The following is a 21,415-nucleotide window of genomic DNA, read 5'->3' as shown; positions in this document are numbered from 1 at the left end:
CATGTAAACCTGCAGATGGTTGAGTCCTCGACATAACCAGTCCTCTCCCGCATACTTCATTATAATAGCATTTCATTATTGATGATGGGAATTAAGACCCTTTTAAGAACTGGGAACAATACAGTTGTGACAATATGTCAGACACTAGAAACAGGCCCAGCGTGCAGTATAACTCATTACTGCAGACATCACGCGTCTGACAACACAGTTTCCTGGGTAAAATTCTATTTTTCATGCACAATACAGATGCTACCTCAGTTGGAGGGGAATTATGCAGATTATTAGAAATCAGGCAAAGCAATATGAAGAGCACAATGTACCTCTGTGACAGAATTGAGCAAAATATTTTTTTCTCCAAGCCCTAAAATGCCTTTTAAATTGCTATGCCAGGATGTACATCAGCAGACCTTGGGAGAGTTCAGAGTGCAAATCTGAAACATTTCCACAGAAGAATCTACATCACTGTAACATTGCATACATGGGAAGATTTATCAAAACCATTGTAGAAGAAAAGCTGACCAATTGCCCATAGCAACCAATCAGATCGCTTCTTTAATTTTTCAGGACTTTTCAACAATGAAAGAAGCAATCTGATTGGTTGCTATGGGCAACTCAGCAACTTTTCCTCTGCAGAGTTTTTGATAAATCTCCCCCACAGTGTATGATAATTGATGTGGAAAAATATGCTACATGTAATGAGGTTTTGACTAGAGCGGAATCTGCTTGAGAACCTGCAACAAAATCTGGAAAATGGTCATCCTGTTAAAGGGGTACTCTGGTGGAAAACTTTTTTTAAATTTTTTTTTAATCAACTGGTCCCAGAAAGTTAAACAGATTTGTAAATTACTTTTATTAAAAATTCTTAATCCTTCCAGTACTTATTAGCGGATGTATACTACAGAGGAAATTCTTTTCTTTCTGGATTTCTTTTCTGTCACGACCACTGGTCACCTGGCTGAACTGTATAGACTTTTCCACCTGTCTAAGGCTGAGTTCACACTACGGTTTGTAACTACGGTTCCCGTATACGGCTGGGAGGAGGGGTGGGCGGGGCTTGAGGTCGGGAAACCGCATACGGCCGAAAAAGCAGCCGACCGGAGGCTGCGGTTCACTCCAGTCGGCTCATAGACATACATTAACTACGGTTCCCGAATACGGCTGAGTGCGGGCGCCGCGGTTAAGCCCCGCCCGCCCCTCCTCCCAGCAGTATACGGGAATCGTAGTTACAAACCGAAGTGTGAACCCAGCCTAACCTCAGTAAAGCTACCATTGTCCGTAACTTGGCGTCTGAGTCATTATGGCCCCGTGCCTAGCCCAGGACCCAGAGATATACCTTCAGGTGGTATTGAGGATAAACCACGCCCTAGGGTTATTCCATCTGCCCTGCATCACACCCCCATACCACAATTCTCCCCCCCCCCCCCCATGCAAGTACAGTGACCCCTCGACCTACGATGGCCCCGACATACGATAATTTCAACATGCGATGGACTCTCAGAGGCCATCGCATGTTGAAGGCAGCATCAACATACAATACTTTTTTATGTCGGGGCCATCGCATAAACGGCTATCCGGCAGCGCTGACTGCTTCAGCTGCCACCGGATAGCCGTTTACGGTGCCCCGTGAGCTCCGGTGATGTCTCTTACCTGTCCTCGGGGCTCCGGCGCGTCCTCTTCGAGATCCCCTGCATCGTCGGCGCTCTCTATCGTCGTCATCACGTCGCTGCGCACGCCGTCCCGTCATCCAATAGGAGCGGCGTGCGTAGCAACGTGATGGCGGCGACGTGAGAGCGAGGATGCCGGGGAAGCAGAGGCCTTGTCGGAACGTCGGGGACACCTCGGGGACGCGGCGACAGCGATGGACGGCGACATTCCGGGCAGCAGCGACGGTCCGGAGCGGCTGGGACAGGCGAGTACAACTTCCTCTAACAGTGGTCTACAACCTGCGGACCTCCAGATGTTGCAAAACTACAACACCCAGCATGCCCGGACAGCCAAAGGCTGTCCGGGCATGCTGGGTGTTGTAGTTTTGCAACATCTGGAGGTCCGCAGGTTGTAGACCACTGTCCTATACTTTACACTGAACGGATCCCTCAACATGCGATGGTTTCAACAAACAATGGTCCGTTTGGAACGGATTACCATTGTATGTTGAGGGACCACTGTATTAGTAGTACATTTTATCGTAATGGCTAATTTTTGTTTCACGTGAGCCTAATATGGATGCAAGTGGCAATTTAAAGCATCATAGTGATCTAAGATGCGGTCAGATAATATTCATAATACAGATGCCATAAAGCGTACGTATTATGCTTGTGTGAATGTGGCAGAAGGTCAATTTATAGGTCATGTCCATTTCACTCAGATTCCTGCAATATCTGAGAAAATGGCAAGTCCGAGACAACCTGCTTTCTTTTTACAGACAAAACACCGGCAACTAAAGAGTACTTCGATGTGCCCCCATGGTGTTCTGGCAATCCTATCTTCCTACAGAATGCTTTTAGTTTATATAAATGGATTTCAAAAATGACAGAACTGACGGAAGATAAGGGATGATTTTATGAGAGAACTTGACTGCGACCATAATTAGGAGTGAATGTACCTGCATTGTATAGCTCGGGGGAACCGCTGTTGCCATGGAAACCCAGAGCACATTTAACAGGGAAAAAGGGAAAAAGAACTGACGGGGATTAAATGACCTGGGCTGCCCCGGTGCATCTCACTTCACAGCAAATATGTAATGAAGACCGGGGAAATTGATGTCTCTGTGTTCGAAAAAAGGGCGATTACTCACCTCCCACCACAAGACGCCAAACCTAAGAAGATAAAGAGGAAAACACTGCTCCACACCTCAGTTCTTTGCAAGTAATAAGGATATAGACGTTCAGGAATAGGTTAGTATATAAAGATACACATTTTCGCTATCTCTTTTTTTTTGTGGAGACATGGATGGCTGCTGTCATTCATTTGTGAAACCCCCACGTACCGGTGAGTAGTCATCCTTTTACCCATGACTGCACCCGTACAGTTAAACTAGAAGGAAGGAGCCACTGCCTAAAGTACTTTACATCCAAAGACTAGTTCGGATGTAGAATTCCAGTGTGTAATGTTTAAAGTGTACCAGTCACCAAAAAGAAAAAAACATTTTTTATTTTTTTTTGCTATACCATAGACCTATATGACTGCTCAGATCCTGACCGTTTACTAGAACTCACGGAGTGGGTGGCACACTGCTCGCTTCTCTCCCCGATCTGTACCCATGTGACAGGGACAGTCCCATAGACTTACAATATGCAACAGTCTCCGTCACGTGATGCAGTGCCAGGAGAGAATACACTAAGCTCACACTTCTCCTGGCTTGTTCTAGTGATCAAACAGACCAAGACCGATGTCATATCAAGACATATCTAAAGTTGTTGTTTTTTTGCAATTTAATAAAAGTATGGAACGAACTCCAGGTGGCTACATTACTGAGGAGTTTGTCCTTTCTGCCCAGGTGGTAGAGGCTTCCCTAGTGGAATGGGTGGCCCCAAATGAGTCATGGACAGGCAGGCCCTTATTTTAATAGGATTAAGCTATCTCTGGAGAGAGAAGCTAACCGCTAACCATACACTTTTTTGGCTACTAGCCCCATGTCCTTTCCCCTAAACTGGATAAGGAGATAAGTCCAGGCAAAGTTCTACTGAAGTCTCTATCTTCCTGGTTAGAGGCGTGAGGAGGGAAAGCCCGATTCTCACTAACCAATCTTGCCATGGAGTCCATATGCTCAAAGAGGCCCCCCAAAGCAAGAACTTTATATTTGACTGAAGTATTAAAGGAGTTATACAGTATCAATAAACGTAACCTCTATACGCAGGATAGGGGATAAGTGTCTGATCCATCGGATCCCCCCCTGGTGATCTCCCATATGGCACCCTGCTCTCCTCATTAATGGAGATGTGTGGTTGACATACCCCTTTTAACCGTGCAAGCACTGTAGAAATAATCTGGACAGAATTTGAAAATCTGAAATACATCTGCAATGTATACGCAACACAAATTGCTGCGGCTTTCAAATGCAGTTCATTTTCACACAGATTTTGTGCAGGGTTTTTTTCCATATGTGGAAGAAATTTTTAAAAACTCATGGACTTTTGCTGCTACAATAAAAATTGTGGATTTTCCATCTGGAAATTCCATAGGTGGATTCCATAATACATCACATGTGGCCCTAACTTTAGAGAATCAGGCATGACAAGGATAAACAGCCCCGCTGTCACGATCACACCCTATCGGTCCAGCCAAGACATTAGAGAGAGTGTGATGGTGCAAGGGTTAAGGCCACCAGACCTCTGGGTATAAGGATACACCGTCTGAATGACCTCTCACCCACGTCTTGGATAATACATCACACATAATTATAATACACATATAGGATTTTAATAATCAGGCCTTGGGCCTGACACCCGCATTCATGTGAACATGGCCTTAGATGAACCCTGTTAAAACATAGCCCAAATTTACAGAATCTGTCAGATCACCATAAGGCACCGCTGGTTTCAATCATGCAATGGATCCGGCAAAGTAGATGTGAACGGAACAAATGTTATACTTGTTAGTGGTAACAATAAGTTATAATCATACTATTTATTAAATGTATGGCAACCTAAAAAGGTTCTATTAAGCAGCAATGGACAGAATTATTATAGAAATGAAGTGCATGCCGCCTAAACTCATGCTGCTAAAACATGGCCTATGTGTGGGTAATTAAAAAATAATCCATTATCCGGAGCTACATGGAATAATTTCCAATTAAATAAATTAATCACAGTGAATCGCAGTCTTATTCAATAAGTACCTTGATAATGTTCAAAGAATAAAAACAATTCTAATGAAACTACTTATGTGAAGAATGGTTATCCTCACTCCCACCCCATCAACGGCTGCATGTTCAAAGAGCTCCACTAGGTGGAGACATGTCACCAAAATGGTTAATAACAAGCAGAGTAAGTGCCCACAGAACGGTGACATATCAATTATATTACATTTCTAGCTTGTAAATAAATGATAAAATTTTTTTTTATTGTTCCTAAAGATAAAATAAATAAAGTGAAAACTCTGTCATACCTTCTCAGAATATATAGAAGGAGAGCTCATGGGATTCATAATAACCATAGCTGGTCCGGCAAACGTGTGAAGCAAGTTTCCTCCGTAGCGTTGTCGCAGTGTGTGAAGTACGCTGGCTTCATTCAGATAAACTAGTGACGCCAAGTCTTCCACCCGATCATGAGACGGCGGGTTCGCCTAAGAAAAAGATCACATGCAGACTTAGGTGCAGTACACAGCAACAAAGCATACATTTATTGAACACACAGAAATATATATATATATATATATATATATATATACACACACACATACACAATATAAATATATACAATATATGGAAAAAAGTATTATGAACCCTGACTTTGCGTGTTTTATTTAGTCCCATTTCCACAGGTAAATAAAATCCAGCCCCTACCAATGCCTTTATGAGAATTTGTTCGTAAAGGCCAGCTGCATCCCAAGTGTGGTAGTGTAAGAGGATGTTACCGTAGATACAATTCAGTGCCTGGTGTTCTCTCCTAAATCTTCCATGATCACCTGTGAGTGGTATTATTAAAAAGGACAAGTACTACCTGAACCTATCCTGCTCTTTCCATTTTAGGAACTGTCCAGAGCAGGATAGGTTTGCTATGGGGATTTGCTCTTGCTCTGGACAGTTCCTTAAATAAACAAAGATTTTAGCAGAGAGCACTGTGGTCAGAAAGGAAATTCAAAAAGAAAAGAACTTCCTTCGGAACATACAGCAGCTGATAAATACTGGAAGGGTTAATATTTTTAAATAAAAGTAATTTACAAATCTGTTTAACTTTCTGGCACCAGTTGATTTAAAAAAAAATAATAATAATAAATTGGATGAAGATCCTCTTCTATCTTTACTGAATTGCACAGGCCCAGTCGGCTGTATTTGCACATTCATCAGCGCTTGTCTCCACGTCCTAGTGCTGGTCACGTGAGCGCATGAGAGCTCACATGACCAGCACTAGGACTTGGAGACCAATGCCGATGAATATGCTAATACAGCCGACGTGTTTGCGACATGTGACCGATCTGCCACAAGCTAAACAAGTAAGCAATGCTTGTCACGGAGAGGACATGGCTTTGTGTAAAGGGGATATTGCCGTATCTGCCTGAGAGCGCCTGGATCTTACCATGCCATCTTACATTGGTGGTGGTCTACTTAAAGGAGAACTGTAGTGCAACATAACTTATCCCCTATCCGAAGGATACATGGGATACATGGAGGGGGCGCGTCGGCTGCCGCATCATGTGGGGACAGAACGCCGCCTTCCAGCATATTACCGCGGCCCTGTACAGGAGATGGCGGGGGTCCCCCCACGCGATCTATAACTTATCCCCTATCCTTTGGATAGGGAATAAGTTATATTACACTACAGTTCTCCTTTAAGATCTGACTGCGAAATGCTGATCTTTGTATATTCCCCGCTTTAATTTTGAAATGCATCAGCATTTTATTTGTATTTTTATAGAAATAAGGTAACACCTTGATCTGCCTTGTTGTAGTAGGAAGAAATAAAAAGGTAAAAGGGGGGGGGGGGGAATTAACAAAGATTGCACCAGAAAACTGGTATACAAGAGTAGCACATTTTTGCACTTTAATTTTTTTTGCACAAAACACAGAAAAAGGTCACCATTTTTGAGCAAAATGAGGCTTGCGCAAGAATGTTTAACTTTTTAATGCCAGAAAATGGTCATGCAAATCTTGACAAATCCCTCACTAAGTTTTTAACTACTCTTTGGAGCTGGAGAACGATCAGTCTTGCAGTATGTGAAAACCCAAGCCTTTATATTTTACATGCTCCAGGACCTAAACAAGTCCTACGGGTATATGGATCTAATAGATGGCAGTGAGCTAATCCCCAGGTGCACTATTATTTTATGTTAGCTTTAAAAACTTCTGATGGGACATTAAAAGAACTGTATAAAGAAAACTCACTTTTTCCACATCATCCTCATCCACGTCAAGTACAGTCCCATCATGCTCAAGTCGGATCTTCACTTTTCCTTCAGGTAGGCTGCTGGTTTCTGCATTCAGCTTATTCGCTGTTGAAAACAATTGCAAACTAAGTGTTATGAGAAGCAACATTTCCTAGACAAACTCGCGAAACAGTAAATTTACTGTCATTTTTTTTATTTGCGTATGCGTTTTTATCCGGAAACAAGACAGAAATGTCCAAAATAAGGCAATTTTTAAGATTCCAATAAAAATACACATGTCAAATTAAATATATTGGTAGATTTTTAGATATGTGAACTTATCCTTATACAGCAGTATCCTTCCAACAGAAACAAATACAAAGCTATTTAGAGACCTTAGAGAGGCATACCTTTTATTTTTTTTAAATAAACTTTAAAAAATTAATAAAGAGACACATTACCCCCAAGAACCTCATAAACATACCCAGACTCATTGACATACCCAGAGAGAATCCATCTTTGTGAACCAGCCACACTTTCTCAGTCTCATACCAGTTCTGCTCTGCAGAGATCTGCTCCTCGGTCTTCGCCTACAAAAAGAAGACAATGCCAATAAGATCGTGTAACATTAGATAGATGGGTCTCCAAGGTATAGCCAGATCTCCCCGATGCCATTCTTTAAGGCTGGTTCAAAACATGAGAGGGGGGAAACAGACAAACCAAAGACAACAGGTCTGAAATACTGTGTCAGAATTACATAAACACCGCACAATCTATGAAACAACATAAACATCACTGCACACACACAAAAACACAAGAACAAAAGCTTCCATGAGACGATAAGCGCCACAATTATACAAAGCATGAATCACAAGCTGCGCAAATTTCAGTATAGCTTCTTGAATAGCCCAAGTTGATATGTGGATGCTTCTTTGGAATCGCATAATGTCCCTATGACAATGGAAGAGTTATTTTATAGTTCCAAGAACCAGAGTGAAAATTACCCAAAACAGCCGCAAGACAAACAGAACTCAAAACCAGAGGCACAGGGGGAATCATGTGATAGCAATATAATAAAGCACACAAGAAATATAAGGTGGAAAATCACAAGAAAACACACAGCATGACAGCAGGTGGCCTGGAAATAAAGGGAACATGATTTCCTATACTCTGTTAGGCTAAGTTTCCACTTGTTTTCTTTTTCTGGCAGTTTTTGGAAAACTGCCACCGAAGTTTTTGCGCCAAAATCCGAAGTGGATCCATAAGGGAGGAGAAGTGTAAGACCTCCCTTTATATGTCCTATTCCTTTTGAATAGACTTCTGGCTTTGGCTCAAAAACTGCAGTGGCAGTATTCCAAAAACTGTCAGAAAAAAACCAAGTGGAAACTTAGCCTAAAAGAAGGACTGGTTACCATGTGGAATGTCAGTGCATTACTTTATCATCTATGTACTTCTATTACTCAACTTACATTTTTTTACTCTTACATGACATTCTACCATTAAGTGATGAACATATGTAATTTTAACTGACTACAATAATAACAGCGACTATAATAGTAATAATTCTAGAAACTAATTTTATAATTAAAAGGGAACTTCAGACGTAATGCCACAGTTTAATCTGCACTAAATCATCTGGCTACTGAAATTTTGTCCACTTTGGCCGTGTTACAGCAAGTAGTTTACAGAGCAATTTGTAATTTATTTAGGGTCAAATGTAGACCTATTTTATCAACCCTATTAGGAAATCTTGAGTTAATAGAGGGGAGGGATCTTGTGTTCAGGGTCCTCATCTGTTGGTTACGGTGGAGAATGGTTCCTCTTTGGAGGACCTACCCTGCCCGGAATTACACAGAGAGCCCAATTATATGCAAGGGTGCTGCATAATATTTACTTTTAACCTGTGGTGACGAGTCAGGGTAGGTGACGTCGGTTAAGTAAGATAGCGGGAGAAAAATTTGTGCATGTCAGGTCTTTTCCTGCAATCATAACGGGACTTATAATGAACATTAGAGGAATCCCATTCAAGTGAATGGGATCCTTTTTGCCTGTTATAACTCACGTTTTGCTCCATTACAATAACAGACGTTAATGGCAGCCAAAGCTGCCATTAACGTCCGTTTGTAACAGAAAAACAGTGTAGAGTGAAAGGACCCTAAATTGTATAACGTATAGTGGATATTGGGGTGTTCCCAACAGCAGGATACTTGGTTCTCTGCTTATTTCTATGGGACCTTTCTAATAAGTAAAGATTGTCCAAAAAAGAGAAAGCACTAATAACATCTAGATTGTGTGGCGAATTCACGTGGCAATTTTCATCTCGAACATGTTCTAGCATAGTTTTGAGCTCCCATTCTATGTAGCAAGAGAATATGATCTTACTATCACAATGGATGGAGGATGAGGGTGACTATGTGGAAGCAACCTGCTATCATGGATAGGACATCTTTAAGGAAAGAGACAAACCACACACAAAAAGCCACATCACAGCATATCACCAGCCAACCTGAGGCAGAGCATTGGGTGAGCTTAGAGGCAAAGCTGAAGTTTCTTCACAGGTACCCTGAGGGTTCAACTGGCGGGAAGGAGGAAAGCAAGGTCTAGTTAATGGCTACTGCATGGCCACTCAAGGAACCAGACAGATATATAAATCTTTTACACCTTGAAGTAAGCAAAATTCCTCAAAAACAGAAGACCGCAATGAAAGGAGTATGTGCTCCAAAAACATGGTACGATGGGAAATGTGTTTGAGAATTAACAATAAAATGGTTGGGGTTTACCATATTATGGTTAAGTGGCCAGAGAATGTAGTGATTGGTCCACTAGGTCCAGGATACATCTCATTTTATGCATGTTTATCACTACTGCCAATCTTCACTTATGTCATATGTAGTTATTGTCAGATTACCATTGCTTTCTGCTAAAAGCTCTTGCAAAAACCCGAACATGTTTGGGTCTTCTCTAGCAAAAACAGCTGAATATGTTTTAAGTTTAGGTTCAACTCCTAGAACAGATATAGTATTCCTTATCCTAACTCCCAAATTAGGGGTATGTAGTGATCCTTAAATCTGGTCGTAAAGTGGAATAACAGTTTTTGAATAGAGTCAAACTAAATGCAGGAATATGATCCTTAAGAGCAGATCTATGGGCCAAGCACAACCACAGGCAAGGAACGCATACAAAATAGTATTCATGAGCTTAAGCCAACAACTTTCATTGCAACTACATTAAACCAGGTTTCCAGAACTTATAACCCATGAGATGCAGGGCAATAGGTGAGCATTAGAAGAGCATGCAATATCACTTTATTATGTAAAAAGGGGGGAAATATTGGGGTGTACGGCAGATCTGTTGTGTCCAGCAGCCAGGAAAAGGCCTTAATGCAAACCATGCCAATACTTTTACAAGGAAAGTACATGCATCTGGTATTAAGTTGCACACATGCATAGGGTGATGTAAAGGAAAGTGGATTAGTTATGCAGGAAGGAGATGTGAATAGAGCCTTACACTCCAGCATGACACACGCGCACAGACACCAGCCCAGATGTGGATAGAAGACGAGGCTGGGTTGGCAGAGAGATCCTGTGTGCAGGGGTACAGTACCTGGCTCAGTGGAGCAGAAGTAGAGGCTGCTGGTTCCAGCTATAGCAGCAAGAAAACGAAAGAGAGCAGAAACTATCAATGAATGAAAGTAGAAGCCTACAGACCAGAAATTACTTGACAAGGCCGACAATGAGCGGCCAAAAATGCCACGGTACAGGTATATGGCCTTTGTGTCAATTTATGTAGTCACATTAAGCATTTTGTATATTAGTATAGAGAATGCAGAAGATAATCTAGCCAAGATCTAATGTAAGCATCTTATAAGAAGGCGGGCACTTTAATGTTGTGTGTGTATATATATATATATATATATATATATATATATATATATATATATATATACATACACACACACACACACACACACACACACACAATGCATCTCCTCCATGGACGACTGAACACAGAGCAAAATTGTTAGAAGAAAACTGGATGCACAACCTGGATTTAGATATCTGTGTATTACTTAGAGGTAACCAATATAATAAGAAAAGCATTAGTAGGACATCATAGCCATTTTAGAAACAGCTGTTTGTCACCGTACAGGAATGAAAAATTGAGCGTACCATGAAAAAAATTAGCCAATATTAGAGAAGAACATTAGTCATTCCAAATATAGAACACATGTTGTTGCATCTTATATATCCATAGGTTGGGGATCACTGTTGTAAATACACAAGGGACGGTCAGTGGTGTCACTGCATGCGACAGTAATTAGAGATTTGCAGTTTCACTTATCGTCAATAGCACATACAACCAAGTCTATCCAGAGAGCAGGATGGCAAAAGTGACATTAAAATACTAAGGTGACTCAGCATAAGCCATGGCTGTCCATGGACTATACTAGTTCTAGTCCATGGACCATGTATATTAAGTTTCCCACTAATGGGGAGGTTATTGTCACATACTACCAGGGAAAAAGCAACTGGAGTAAGCAAGGTATAAGCTTCTAAACAAAGTCACGTTTTTATAAATCTTAAGTCAGCTATATAAAAGATACAGATAGAAGCCAGAACACAGAGGTGCCCAAACAAAGCACAAAGAAACATGGAGTAACCTAAAAACAAAAAGACTATTTACAGATGCCATGAAGATCCTCTCTAGACGTTTCTGGGCCTCCTCTGGCGGCGTCTGCTGGGATACAGGGCTTGTAGCCTAAAGGTCAAATGTGCATTTATTATTGATATACTGTAATAGTGATAGCATCCCACGTAACAATCATGCATATTACACCAGGGTGGAGTAAAAAGAGATTAATACTGTGTCACTGCACGCATCTCAAGTGCAAAAAATAGAGGACGCAGACCACCAAAAAGAATGACTAACTACTACGGTACCAGTGATGACAGATCACAAGATTTAGCCTGGGTTTCACCTTTGCACACATCAGTTAGTGAATGAACATTTCAGTAATGATCACAGTTTTGCAGACGATTTATAATAGAGTGTGATGTGATTTTAGGAAAAATTATTAATAAAAAAGGGGCAGTGTTCAGAAAGGATTTTTCTATAGGTACAAATTTGGGGCCTGTTGCTCAGACTCTGTGATTACTAGAAGATTCGGGCCTTAGGTGATACAGAAGGATGTTGTAAGCAACTGGTCATAGTCACTAGATTCTGGAGTTGGGACGTTGATCCAGGGATTTATTCCGATTGCCAGACTTGGAAATTTGCTTCCATCTCATAGGATTTTTTGACTTCCTAAGGATCCACACTATAGGGTATTAGACGGAACACTATAGAGTAACAAGCTGAATTTAAAGAGGTACTCCCCCCCTAGATAGGATAGGGAATAAAATGTCTGATCACAGGGGTCCCCCGCAATATCCCTGTGGCACCCAGTGTTCGTTTAGAGCGTCGCGTGCAGTGCCAGAGGCTCGTGACATCACGGGCACACCCCGCTGTTGACATCATGGCCAAGCCCCCTCAATGCAAGTCTATGGGGGGTAACGTGACGGCCATCACGCCCCCTCCTATACTTCCATAGACTTGCATTGATGGGGCGTGACCGTAACATCACGAGCGGGCGTGCCCGTGACGTCACGAACCTCCGCCCCGCATCATCAGTCATCCAGTACGGAGTTAAGTTTGCTCCGTGCAATGAATGTCTGGGGTGCCGTAGCAGAGATAGTGGGGGTCCCCCGTGATCAAACATCTTATCTCCTATCCTTTGGATAGGGGATAAGACATCTAGGGGCAAAGTACCCATTTAATGGATGCCTGCACAACTGCACTCGGACATGAGGATCATGTAACATGACATGATCATGAGACAAACATAAGTTGCACACAATAGAATGTAGTACATATGAACTCTATGTATTTCTAAAAAGTTCTCGCACAAGATGGACACGTCCAGCCAATGACTCCATCAGTAACATCAGTAACCTGCAAGCAGAGGCTGTCGTGAAATTGGAACTAATAGCATATCCACCAGCCACTGATATAACTAGACTTGTAGTTTCACATAGTAGAACAGAAGTGGTCATGGCCATGGACATGGAAGTAGTGTCCATTCTGTGACTCTCCAGCTGCAGCAAACCTACAACTACCAGAATGCTCTGACCACTACAGGCCAGACAGAACATGCTGAGAGTTGTAGTTTTGAAACAACTGAAGAGCCACAGGATAGAAAGTATTAAAGACAGAGCACATCTAAAGACCCCAACTATAGGAGGAAACTGCACTGTTTACCCCCACCTTCCCTATCTATCACCGCTTTTTCCAAAACAAACATATTTCTATATTATAATATATGATGAGGTCAATGTTCAGAAGACAGGATCAGCTGAAAAATATACGAGGTTGCATATTTAAGATCTTACAAAGCTACAGGATCAAAAAAAAAGTATAATGGCCCACAAAAACGATAGCTTTTGGCAGCCAATTTTCTAATTTCATTTGTGACTCTACACCATGCTCCCAGAACACAATACCCAGAGTAAGTAGCCCATCCTCCTCATCTTCATCTAGAGGACACCTCTCCTACTTTGAGAACTAAGGGGCTATTCACGCGGCAAAATTTCCGCTTGCGGAATTTCGCCCCAAATTAAAGCCCATAGACTTCTATGGGATTCCGCACTCCCATTCACACTTCTGAATTTCCACTAGCGGAATTCCGCAAGTGAAAATTCAGAAGTGTGAATAGGAGTGCGGAATCCCATAGAAGTCTATGGGCTTTAATTTGGGGTGGAATTCTGCAAGCGGAAATTTTGCCGTGTATATAGACCCTAAAGAATACTTGGGACCTTTCATCAGTGTCATCATCCATAAGGCTATTTACAAGATCACTTCAGAGCTTCTCAGAAAACCATTTTTTTCCCGCCAGAGACTCCTAGATGGCTTAAGGCAGGGGTCTCAAACTTTAACTCCCAGCATACCAGAAAGCCATTAGCTGCAGCAAATGGCTGTCTGGGGATGTTCGGGCATGCTGGGAGTTGAAGTTTTGTAACATCTAGAGGGCCACCAGTTTGAGACCCCTGGCTTAGGGAGATGTACAGGCCAGGCAAGGCTCCATGGGGAAAAAATAACACTCCTCCTGAAGGAAGAAAGCTGTCACTCTAGTGCCACCTTTTGGTTGCACTAAAGAAATAGAAGAACAAAGGCTAAGATTTTTGAAGCACATGATAAATTACCTTGCTAAAAAGTGCTACATAACATAAAATACCTAATTCAGCCATCCCGTGACACTATAAGAGACAACACACCTTGCTTGAGATCCCCCTTTCTTGAGTGATCTGGGAAGACTTAGACTTCTGAGATCTGGGCAGTGCAATGCCCTTCTTCAGAGAATACTGAGCAGAGGTAGGAAAATTATTGGAAACCAAAAGTTCACTCTTCTGCTATCTAACACAGATAAGGCCCAAGCACAGCCAGCAGATGTTTTTGTGCCTTGATTCTACTACTACTTCAGACTGAAAGCTCAATTCTTCATTGATAAAAAAAAAGCTCAAACTCAAGAGGAGCCAAATATAGTTTTTCTATTAACAGCCAAAGCACAAACCTAAAAGGCAACAGGATCGAGACACTGCGACAAAAAAACATTCTAAAAGGAATTAAAAAAAACTCAAAAGGGGTATACATAATAAATAGACATAAAATTTAAATGAAATAATCTACCTGAGGCATGCAAAATAATGATCTAAAGTTAAAATATTAGAGCAAAGTGGCACTGCACACGGGTCACATGCTTTGTTAAGTCTGGTCATCTAGACTGGAGGGAGGCCTTGGTTGAGATGTGTTGCTCATGCACACACGTAGGTACGTGCATACCTCTGATGTAAGTCCTCTAGATGGTTTTTGTGTCAGGTCAGGACTCACTGCTTTGGATGGCAGGTTAGCCTTAGTGTCGATCTTCTCTTCTAAAGGAGCAGGAGGAATCGGGCTGCTGGGCTTCTCGCTTGGCTTTTCCATAGATGGAGTAGGTGAGGCCAACTGCTCAGTTATCGGCTCCACTTTTTTCTCAGGAAGCTTAAACCTACTTCTATGTTCTTTCATCTTACCCCTAGTCATAAGGCTGGTAAGTCCCACTGAAATGTCGTCCTTTTCTTTCTTAGCTTCTGTTTTTGGCATGGCAGGTGCCTGTGGAATGGGAGACTGGGGCTGACTTTTTTCCTGTTCTTTAGCAGGGTCCTTTTTTATTCCTGTATCCTCCTGTGGAATGACTTTTCTAACCATCTTTCTTACTACTTTCACCACTTTCTTTTTGGCACCCTGATCTTCAGAAGTAGCCTCTGAGTTAATGGACTTTCTGCTTTCAGCTCTCTGCATGGTGTTGGCCGGCTTCTCATCACCGTTCTGCACTGGTTCTGGGCTGGTTACACGCACGGGGCCTGACGCCCTTTCCGGACTCTTCACTCTAAATGGGCTTGGTCTCGGCTCTGGGCTTTTTGCTCTCAATGGGCTTTGAGGGGATGGACTCCTTAAAGACTGCTCTCCCTCATTTTCTGAGTTTTCAGACTACATTTTGAACATAGAAATGTTTTTTTATTTTTTTTTATTTTGCATAACAAATAAAGAAAACCCTAAAAAACTTTTGATAAAAACAGTTATTCAATAGTTTATAGGAGTCAAAATGTTCCTTAATCAAATGTACATATCTAAAGTCTTTGGCATGCAATTAAATACAAAATAATTTTTTGAAGACACATAAAATTTAAAAACTCAAGATAAAAAGTTCAAACTTTCACCCACTTATCACCCAAAAACCTATTTATCTAGGGATCAATTAATAAAGGTCTCAGGGTTTTCTTCCTGCCTGCTTACTCTAGTTCATAACAACAGCACCACGGCAGAGTGATGTCAAACTACTACCGCTCCTCTGTATGTACAAATGCACCTCCTTATATTTTGGGTCCCATTCACATCCAGATTTTGCCTTCTGTTGCAGATATACAATTGGGATACTGGCAAAAAGACAAGCGTAAGAATACCTCACCATACTTGCAGTAACCCCTTTGAGTTTAATGGACAGAAAGTAGCCTAAAAGCAAATACACTGGTTCCATTTCCTGAACTTATAGTTCACCCCCCCCCCCGCCAGTCATTTGTCTGGAATTGTAGGAACTGTCCATTATTCTCAATTCGCCCTCCAATAGGTACACCGCGCAGTATATGTACGTGGACCTGTTTGTCGGTATCCCAACCAATACGGTGAATGAAGGCAAAATGAGAGTGTATGGGACATTAAAAAGGGGATCTACTTAATTATTTAAGTTAACCTGGCAGATAAAAAACATCACTCCTAAGAGGTGTGAGTAAATGATAAACCTGAGAAGGTTGGCAGAAAATTCTTGGTAGACCACGGTTTTAGGTCCGGTGGGAAAACCGCATATGGGGCAAAAATTTGCCGACCGGAGTCAGCGTTTCACTCCGATCAGCTCATTGAAATACATTACATACGGGCCGCATACGGCAGGGATATGGGAACGCCCGGCTTTAGCTCCCCCCCAGCCGTATGCGGTCCTGTATTGCCTAAAACGTGCCTTAAAGTGGAACTCCGGTGGAAACAAGTAGAAAACAAATGTTTCTCAAATCAACTGGTGCCAGAAAGTTAAACAGATTTGTAAATTACTTCTATTATAAAATCTTAATCCTTGTGTCAGGAACTGTCCAGATTAGAATCATATCCCCATAGAAAACCTTTCCTGCTCTGGACAGTTCCTGACATGGACAGAGGTGGCAGCAGAGAGTACTGTGGTCAGGCTGGAAAGAATGTCACAAATTTCTCTGTGCAGAAGCTGATAAGTACTAGAAGGGTTCAGATTTTCAAATAGAAGTAATTTACAAATCTGTTTAACTTTCTTGCACCAGTTGATTTAAAAAAATTTTTTTTTTTTTTTTTTTACGCACCGGAGTACCCCTTTAAGTTTGAGGGTGACACAGAAAATACATTTATGGTCTGCAAAAGATGACAATTCTAAAGACTAATGTTTGATACTGACTGACACATCTATACATGTATGTGCATACATATATACACAATGTACAGACACATATTTATATATATATATATATTTATATATATATATATATATATATATATATAAATATGTATATATATTTATATAAATATATATATTTATATAAATATATATATATATAAATATATATATATATTTATATAAATATATATATAAATATATATATTTAATTTATTTATTTATTTATTTATATTTATTTATATATATATATATATATATATATATATATATATACACACATACACACACACATATATACACACTATCAGATTTGTAGTTTGAAAAGTGCCAAAGTCTGACAACATGGGCAAGATACATTCCGTTTTTTTTTCTTTTTTCTGTGTCTGGAATAACAACATTATATACGGCTCTATGGTAGTTTTGTCTGGCAGCCAATGCCTTTTATGCCTTTTATTATGTTGATACCTATTAATTTTGCAACTTTCATGTTCTGTTAAAACCTGCTTAACCAAAAAAGTTTTCCACAGTGCTTCCCCAGTACATGTAACATATAGCACGGTATTTCCTAACCAGTGTACCTCCAGCTATTGCAAAACTACAACTCCCAGCATGCCCGGACAGCCTTTGGCTGTCCGGGCATGCTGGAAGTTGTAGTTTTGTAACAGCTGGAGGCACGCTGGTTGGGAAACAATGGTCTGGCACTATAAAAACTACAGACAGTCCACACCTGCTGTTTGTATTTTCCCCTGCCCATATGTGCTACTGCATAAAACACAAGGGGGCTGTTCAGTAATTTAGACAGTCTATGGCTTCAGTGAACTGCTGTAAAAGCACACGTCAGATAAGCCTGTCACTACACCGCTGCAGAGGAGGAAGACTGCAGTGCAGGGAAAAACTCTGCCATATATCCTATAACCAAGAACCTAAAAGAGAACCCAAATAGCTTCCTAATAAGGTGGTCCCCATAGGCATTATTGAGAAGTAACCATCCACAGCTGAATGATACAGCACCACTTGACCCTTCCATTACTCTTGTATTCCGTCATCCCTCCCAATATGGATGGCAGTCATACACTATAAATGTGTTAATTATAAGGCAGATTTTATCACCACAAGCCCCTTGGTTCTAAGCCATAAAATGCTACCTTAGATGAAAACAAAGCCTTCATACCTTTCAGGGGTCTCTGATGTCCACCGTATAAAAATATACACCCTACTGCATGAAGGGTACGAGAGCCGGTGCTCAATAGGAGAGGATAATGTAAAGCTTTGTCCGGTTCTTGCTCGTATAAGGACGTCTCTGCAGCAGCAAAGAGTGGGATGGGAGCTTTGATATAAATCTGCTGACATGTTATTTCACAGATCTGTACTGACCCAAGAACTTAAGTAATGAGTTGGGGCTCTAGAAACTTATCGCCCAGCATTCTGTTCTCTGCAGACTTGTTGCTATTTAAAGCGAACCAAGGTCTGAAATCACTTTATATGTATAGCAGCAATTATCCCGGCAGAGCCTACCCTGGACCTATCCCAAGCATCATTCACACTGCTATTATCATCATACTTGCACCACCACATGCACTGCCAGCTATTTCACAAAATGTGCTGTAGAGGTGTATCATGGTACAGTGGGGATCAAAAGTTTGGGCACCCCCGGTAAAAATTTGTATTAATGTGCATAAAGAAGCCAAGGAAAGATGGAAAAATCTCCAAAAGGCATCAAATTACAGATTAGACATTCTTATAATATGTCAACAAAAGTTAGATTTTATTTCCATCATTTACACTTTCAAAATAACAGAAAACAAAAAAATGGCATCTGCAAAAGTTTGGGCACCCTGCAGAATTTATAGCATGCACTGCCCCCTTTGCAAAGCTGAGACCTGCCAGTGTCATGGATTGTTCTGGTCTTCCCAGATGATGATTGAGGTGATGTCAGTCTCAAAGGTTTTAAATGCCCAGACTCATCTGACCTTGCCCCAACAATCAGCACCATGGGTTCTTCTAAGCAGTTGTCTTGAAATCTGAAACTGAAAATAGTTGACGCTCACAAAGCTGGAGAAGGCTATAAGAAGATAGCAAAACGTTTTCAGATGTTAATATCCTCTGTTCGGAATGTAATTAAGAAATGGCAGTCATCAGGAACAGTGGAAGTTAAAGCAAGATCTGGAAGACCAAGAAAAATAGACAGAACAGCTCGCAAGATTGTGAGAAAAACTATTCAAAACCCACGTTTGACGGCACAATCCCTCCAGAAAGCTCTGGCAGACACTGGAGTTGTGGTACACTATTCCACTATAAAGAGATACTTGTACAAATATGGTCTTCATGGAAGAGTCATCAGAAGAAAACCTCTTCTACGTCCTCACCACAAAAATCAGCATTTGAACTTAGCAAATTAACATATAGACAAGCCTGATACATTTTGGAAACAAGTTCTGTGGACCGATGAGGTTAAAATTGAACTTTTTGGCCGGAATGAGCAAAGGTACATTTGGAGAAGAAGAGGAACAGAATTTAATGAAAAGAACCTCTGTCCGACTGTTAAGCATGGGGGTGGATCAATCATGCTTTGGGGTTGTATTGCAGCCAGTGGCACAGGGAACATCTAACGAGTTGAAGGAAAAATGGATTCAATAAAATTTCAGCAAATTTTGGATGCTAACTTGATGCCATCTGTGAAAAAGCTGAAGTTAAAGAGAGGATGGCTTCTACAAATGGATAATGATCCTAAACACACTTCAAAATCCACAGGGGATTACATCAAGAGGCGTAAACTGAAGGTTTTGCCATGGCCTTCACTATCTCCTGACCTCAACATAATTGAAAATCTATGGATAAACCTTAAAAGAGCAGTGCGTGACAGACAGCCCAGAAATCTCAAAGAACTGGAAGACTTTTGTAAGGAAGAATGGGCAAAGATACCTCAAACAAGAATTGAAAGACTCTTGGCAGGCTACAAAAAGCGTACACAAGCTGTGATACTTGCCAAAGGGGGCAGTACAAGATATTAACTCTGCAGGGTGCCAAAACTTTTGCAGACACCATTTTTTTGTTTTCTGTTATTTTGAAAGTGTAAATGATGGAAATTAAATCTAACTTTTGTTGACATATTATAAGAATGACTAATCTGTAATTTGATGCCTTTTGGAGATTTTTCCATCTTTCCTTGGCTTCTTTATGCACATTAATACAATTTTTTACCAGGGGTGCTCAAACTTTTGATCCCCACTGTATACACGGAAAATATTATTTGAAAACTGTACTGTCAGCTGAAATGTATGGACCCCTATAAGAGGAGGGTACATCATTAATTCAATGGCATGTTGGAGTGCCTGGAGTGTTTACTTAAAGAGTACCTGTCACCAAATAAAACTTTTAATATAGTGTTCCCTGTGTAATTAGCAGACACTTTCCCATTCACATGCTTTTAAAATTATCAACACAAATTTTTTTTAAATGTAATATTAAAAAAATCGCCACTAGGTGGCTATGTTCTGTTTCCTCTCACAATTAATACAGTAGTGAGTTCGGTCTCCTCCCAGCCTGGCAGGAGACCAAACTCAGGAAGTGTTTCCCTGCACTGAGCTTGATTTACAGCTGCACAGAAAGGGAAAGCTCCACAGATTCTCACAGAAAGCTGCACAGACTGAAACCTGCAGGAGAGCCTCACTGATAGCAAAACAGACTGAAACATGCACAGAGCTGCAACAATGTGAGGGCGGAAGTGGTCCCCCAGCAGGCTTCAGTGATGTCATGCCTGCTGGGAAACGCCCACTTTCTCCTGCTGGAAAATTGCACTATACGAACAAGAAAGGTATGATCCACAGCTTTTTAAAGCTCAGAAATTGTTTTTAAGGGCAGGAGGGGTGTTACGGGTAATTAGGGAACATAGCCTGAGGTAATTGAGAACAGTATATTTGGTCACAGGTACTTTTTAAGTAGGAACAGGTACTTGACTAATGAAGATATGCATGCCCCAAAGGGAAAGAAAAGATACCCTTTTGGGAATTTTACTTCATGTTGTCCTTGGGGGTTCGGCTAATGTGTGCTGGGTGTGAGCTCTGGACAGAATCAGTCTCCTTTACCTTCTGGAAGATAACAGTATAGTCTACTCTTAGGCAGAGTTCACATCTGTCAGAACTCTGTTACCAAGTCCATTCCAGTGACAACAACATACCTGGACAGCCCAATGCACAACGGACACCATGGGTCCCAATGACTGAATGGGATTCATCAGTTTTTCGCCTGCTGTTTTTTAGGAGAAAAACGGACCTGCAGTATTTTCTTTTACTCTACTCAACTCCTGTGATCAGAATGGACCCAGCAAACATAGCTTGACATTGGTGT

At 41.2% G+C, this 21,415-nt stretch overlaps 1 protein-coding gene across 5 annotated transcripts in view; it reads right to left on the bottom strand.

Annotated features, from left to right (window-relative positions):
* The window catches only part of MYO18A (myosin XVIIIA), a 350,022-nt gene that overhangs the window by 221,845 nt on the left and 106,762 nt on the right, over nt 1-21,415 (bottom strand). Inside the window, exons 3-7 of one of the 5 annotated variants that reach the window (XM_056559045.1) lie at nt 11,707-11,781; nt 10,531-10,665; nt 7,526-7,613; nt 7,043-7,149; nt 5,107-5,283 (exon numbers count right to left, since the gene is read on the bottom strand). In XM_056559045.1, the coding sequence (XP_056415020.1) occupies nt 5,107-5,283; nt 7,043-7,149; nt 7,526-7,613; nt 10,531-10,665; nt 11,707-11,781 (582 nt within the window). The remainder of the gene's footprint in view (nt 1-5,106; nt 5,284-7,042; nt 7,150-7,525; nt 7,614-10,530; nt 10,666-11,706; nt 11,782-21,415) is intronic. The other 4 variants (XM_056559047.1, XM_056559046.1, XM_056559048.1 and 1 more) reach the window with 4 other exon arrangements.

Source organism: Hyla sarda, chromosome 2, assembly GCF_029499605.1.
Source record: "Hyla sarda isolate aHylSar1 chromosome 2, aHylSar1.hap1, whole genome shotgun sequence".
NCBI lineage: Eukaryota > Metazoa > Chordata > Amphibia > Anura > Hylidae > Hyla > Hyla sarda.
Note: the sequence above shows the minus strand (reverse complement) of the source record. Positions and strands in the feature narration are given on the sequence as shown.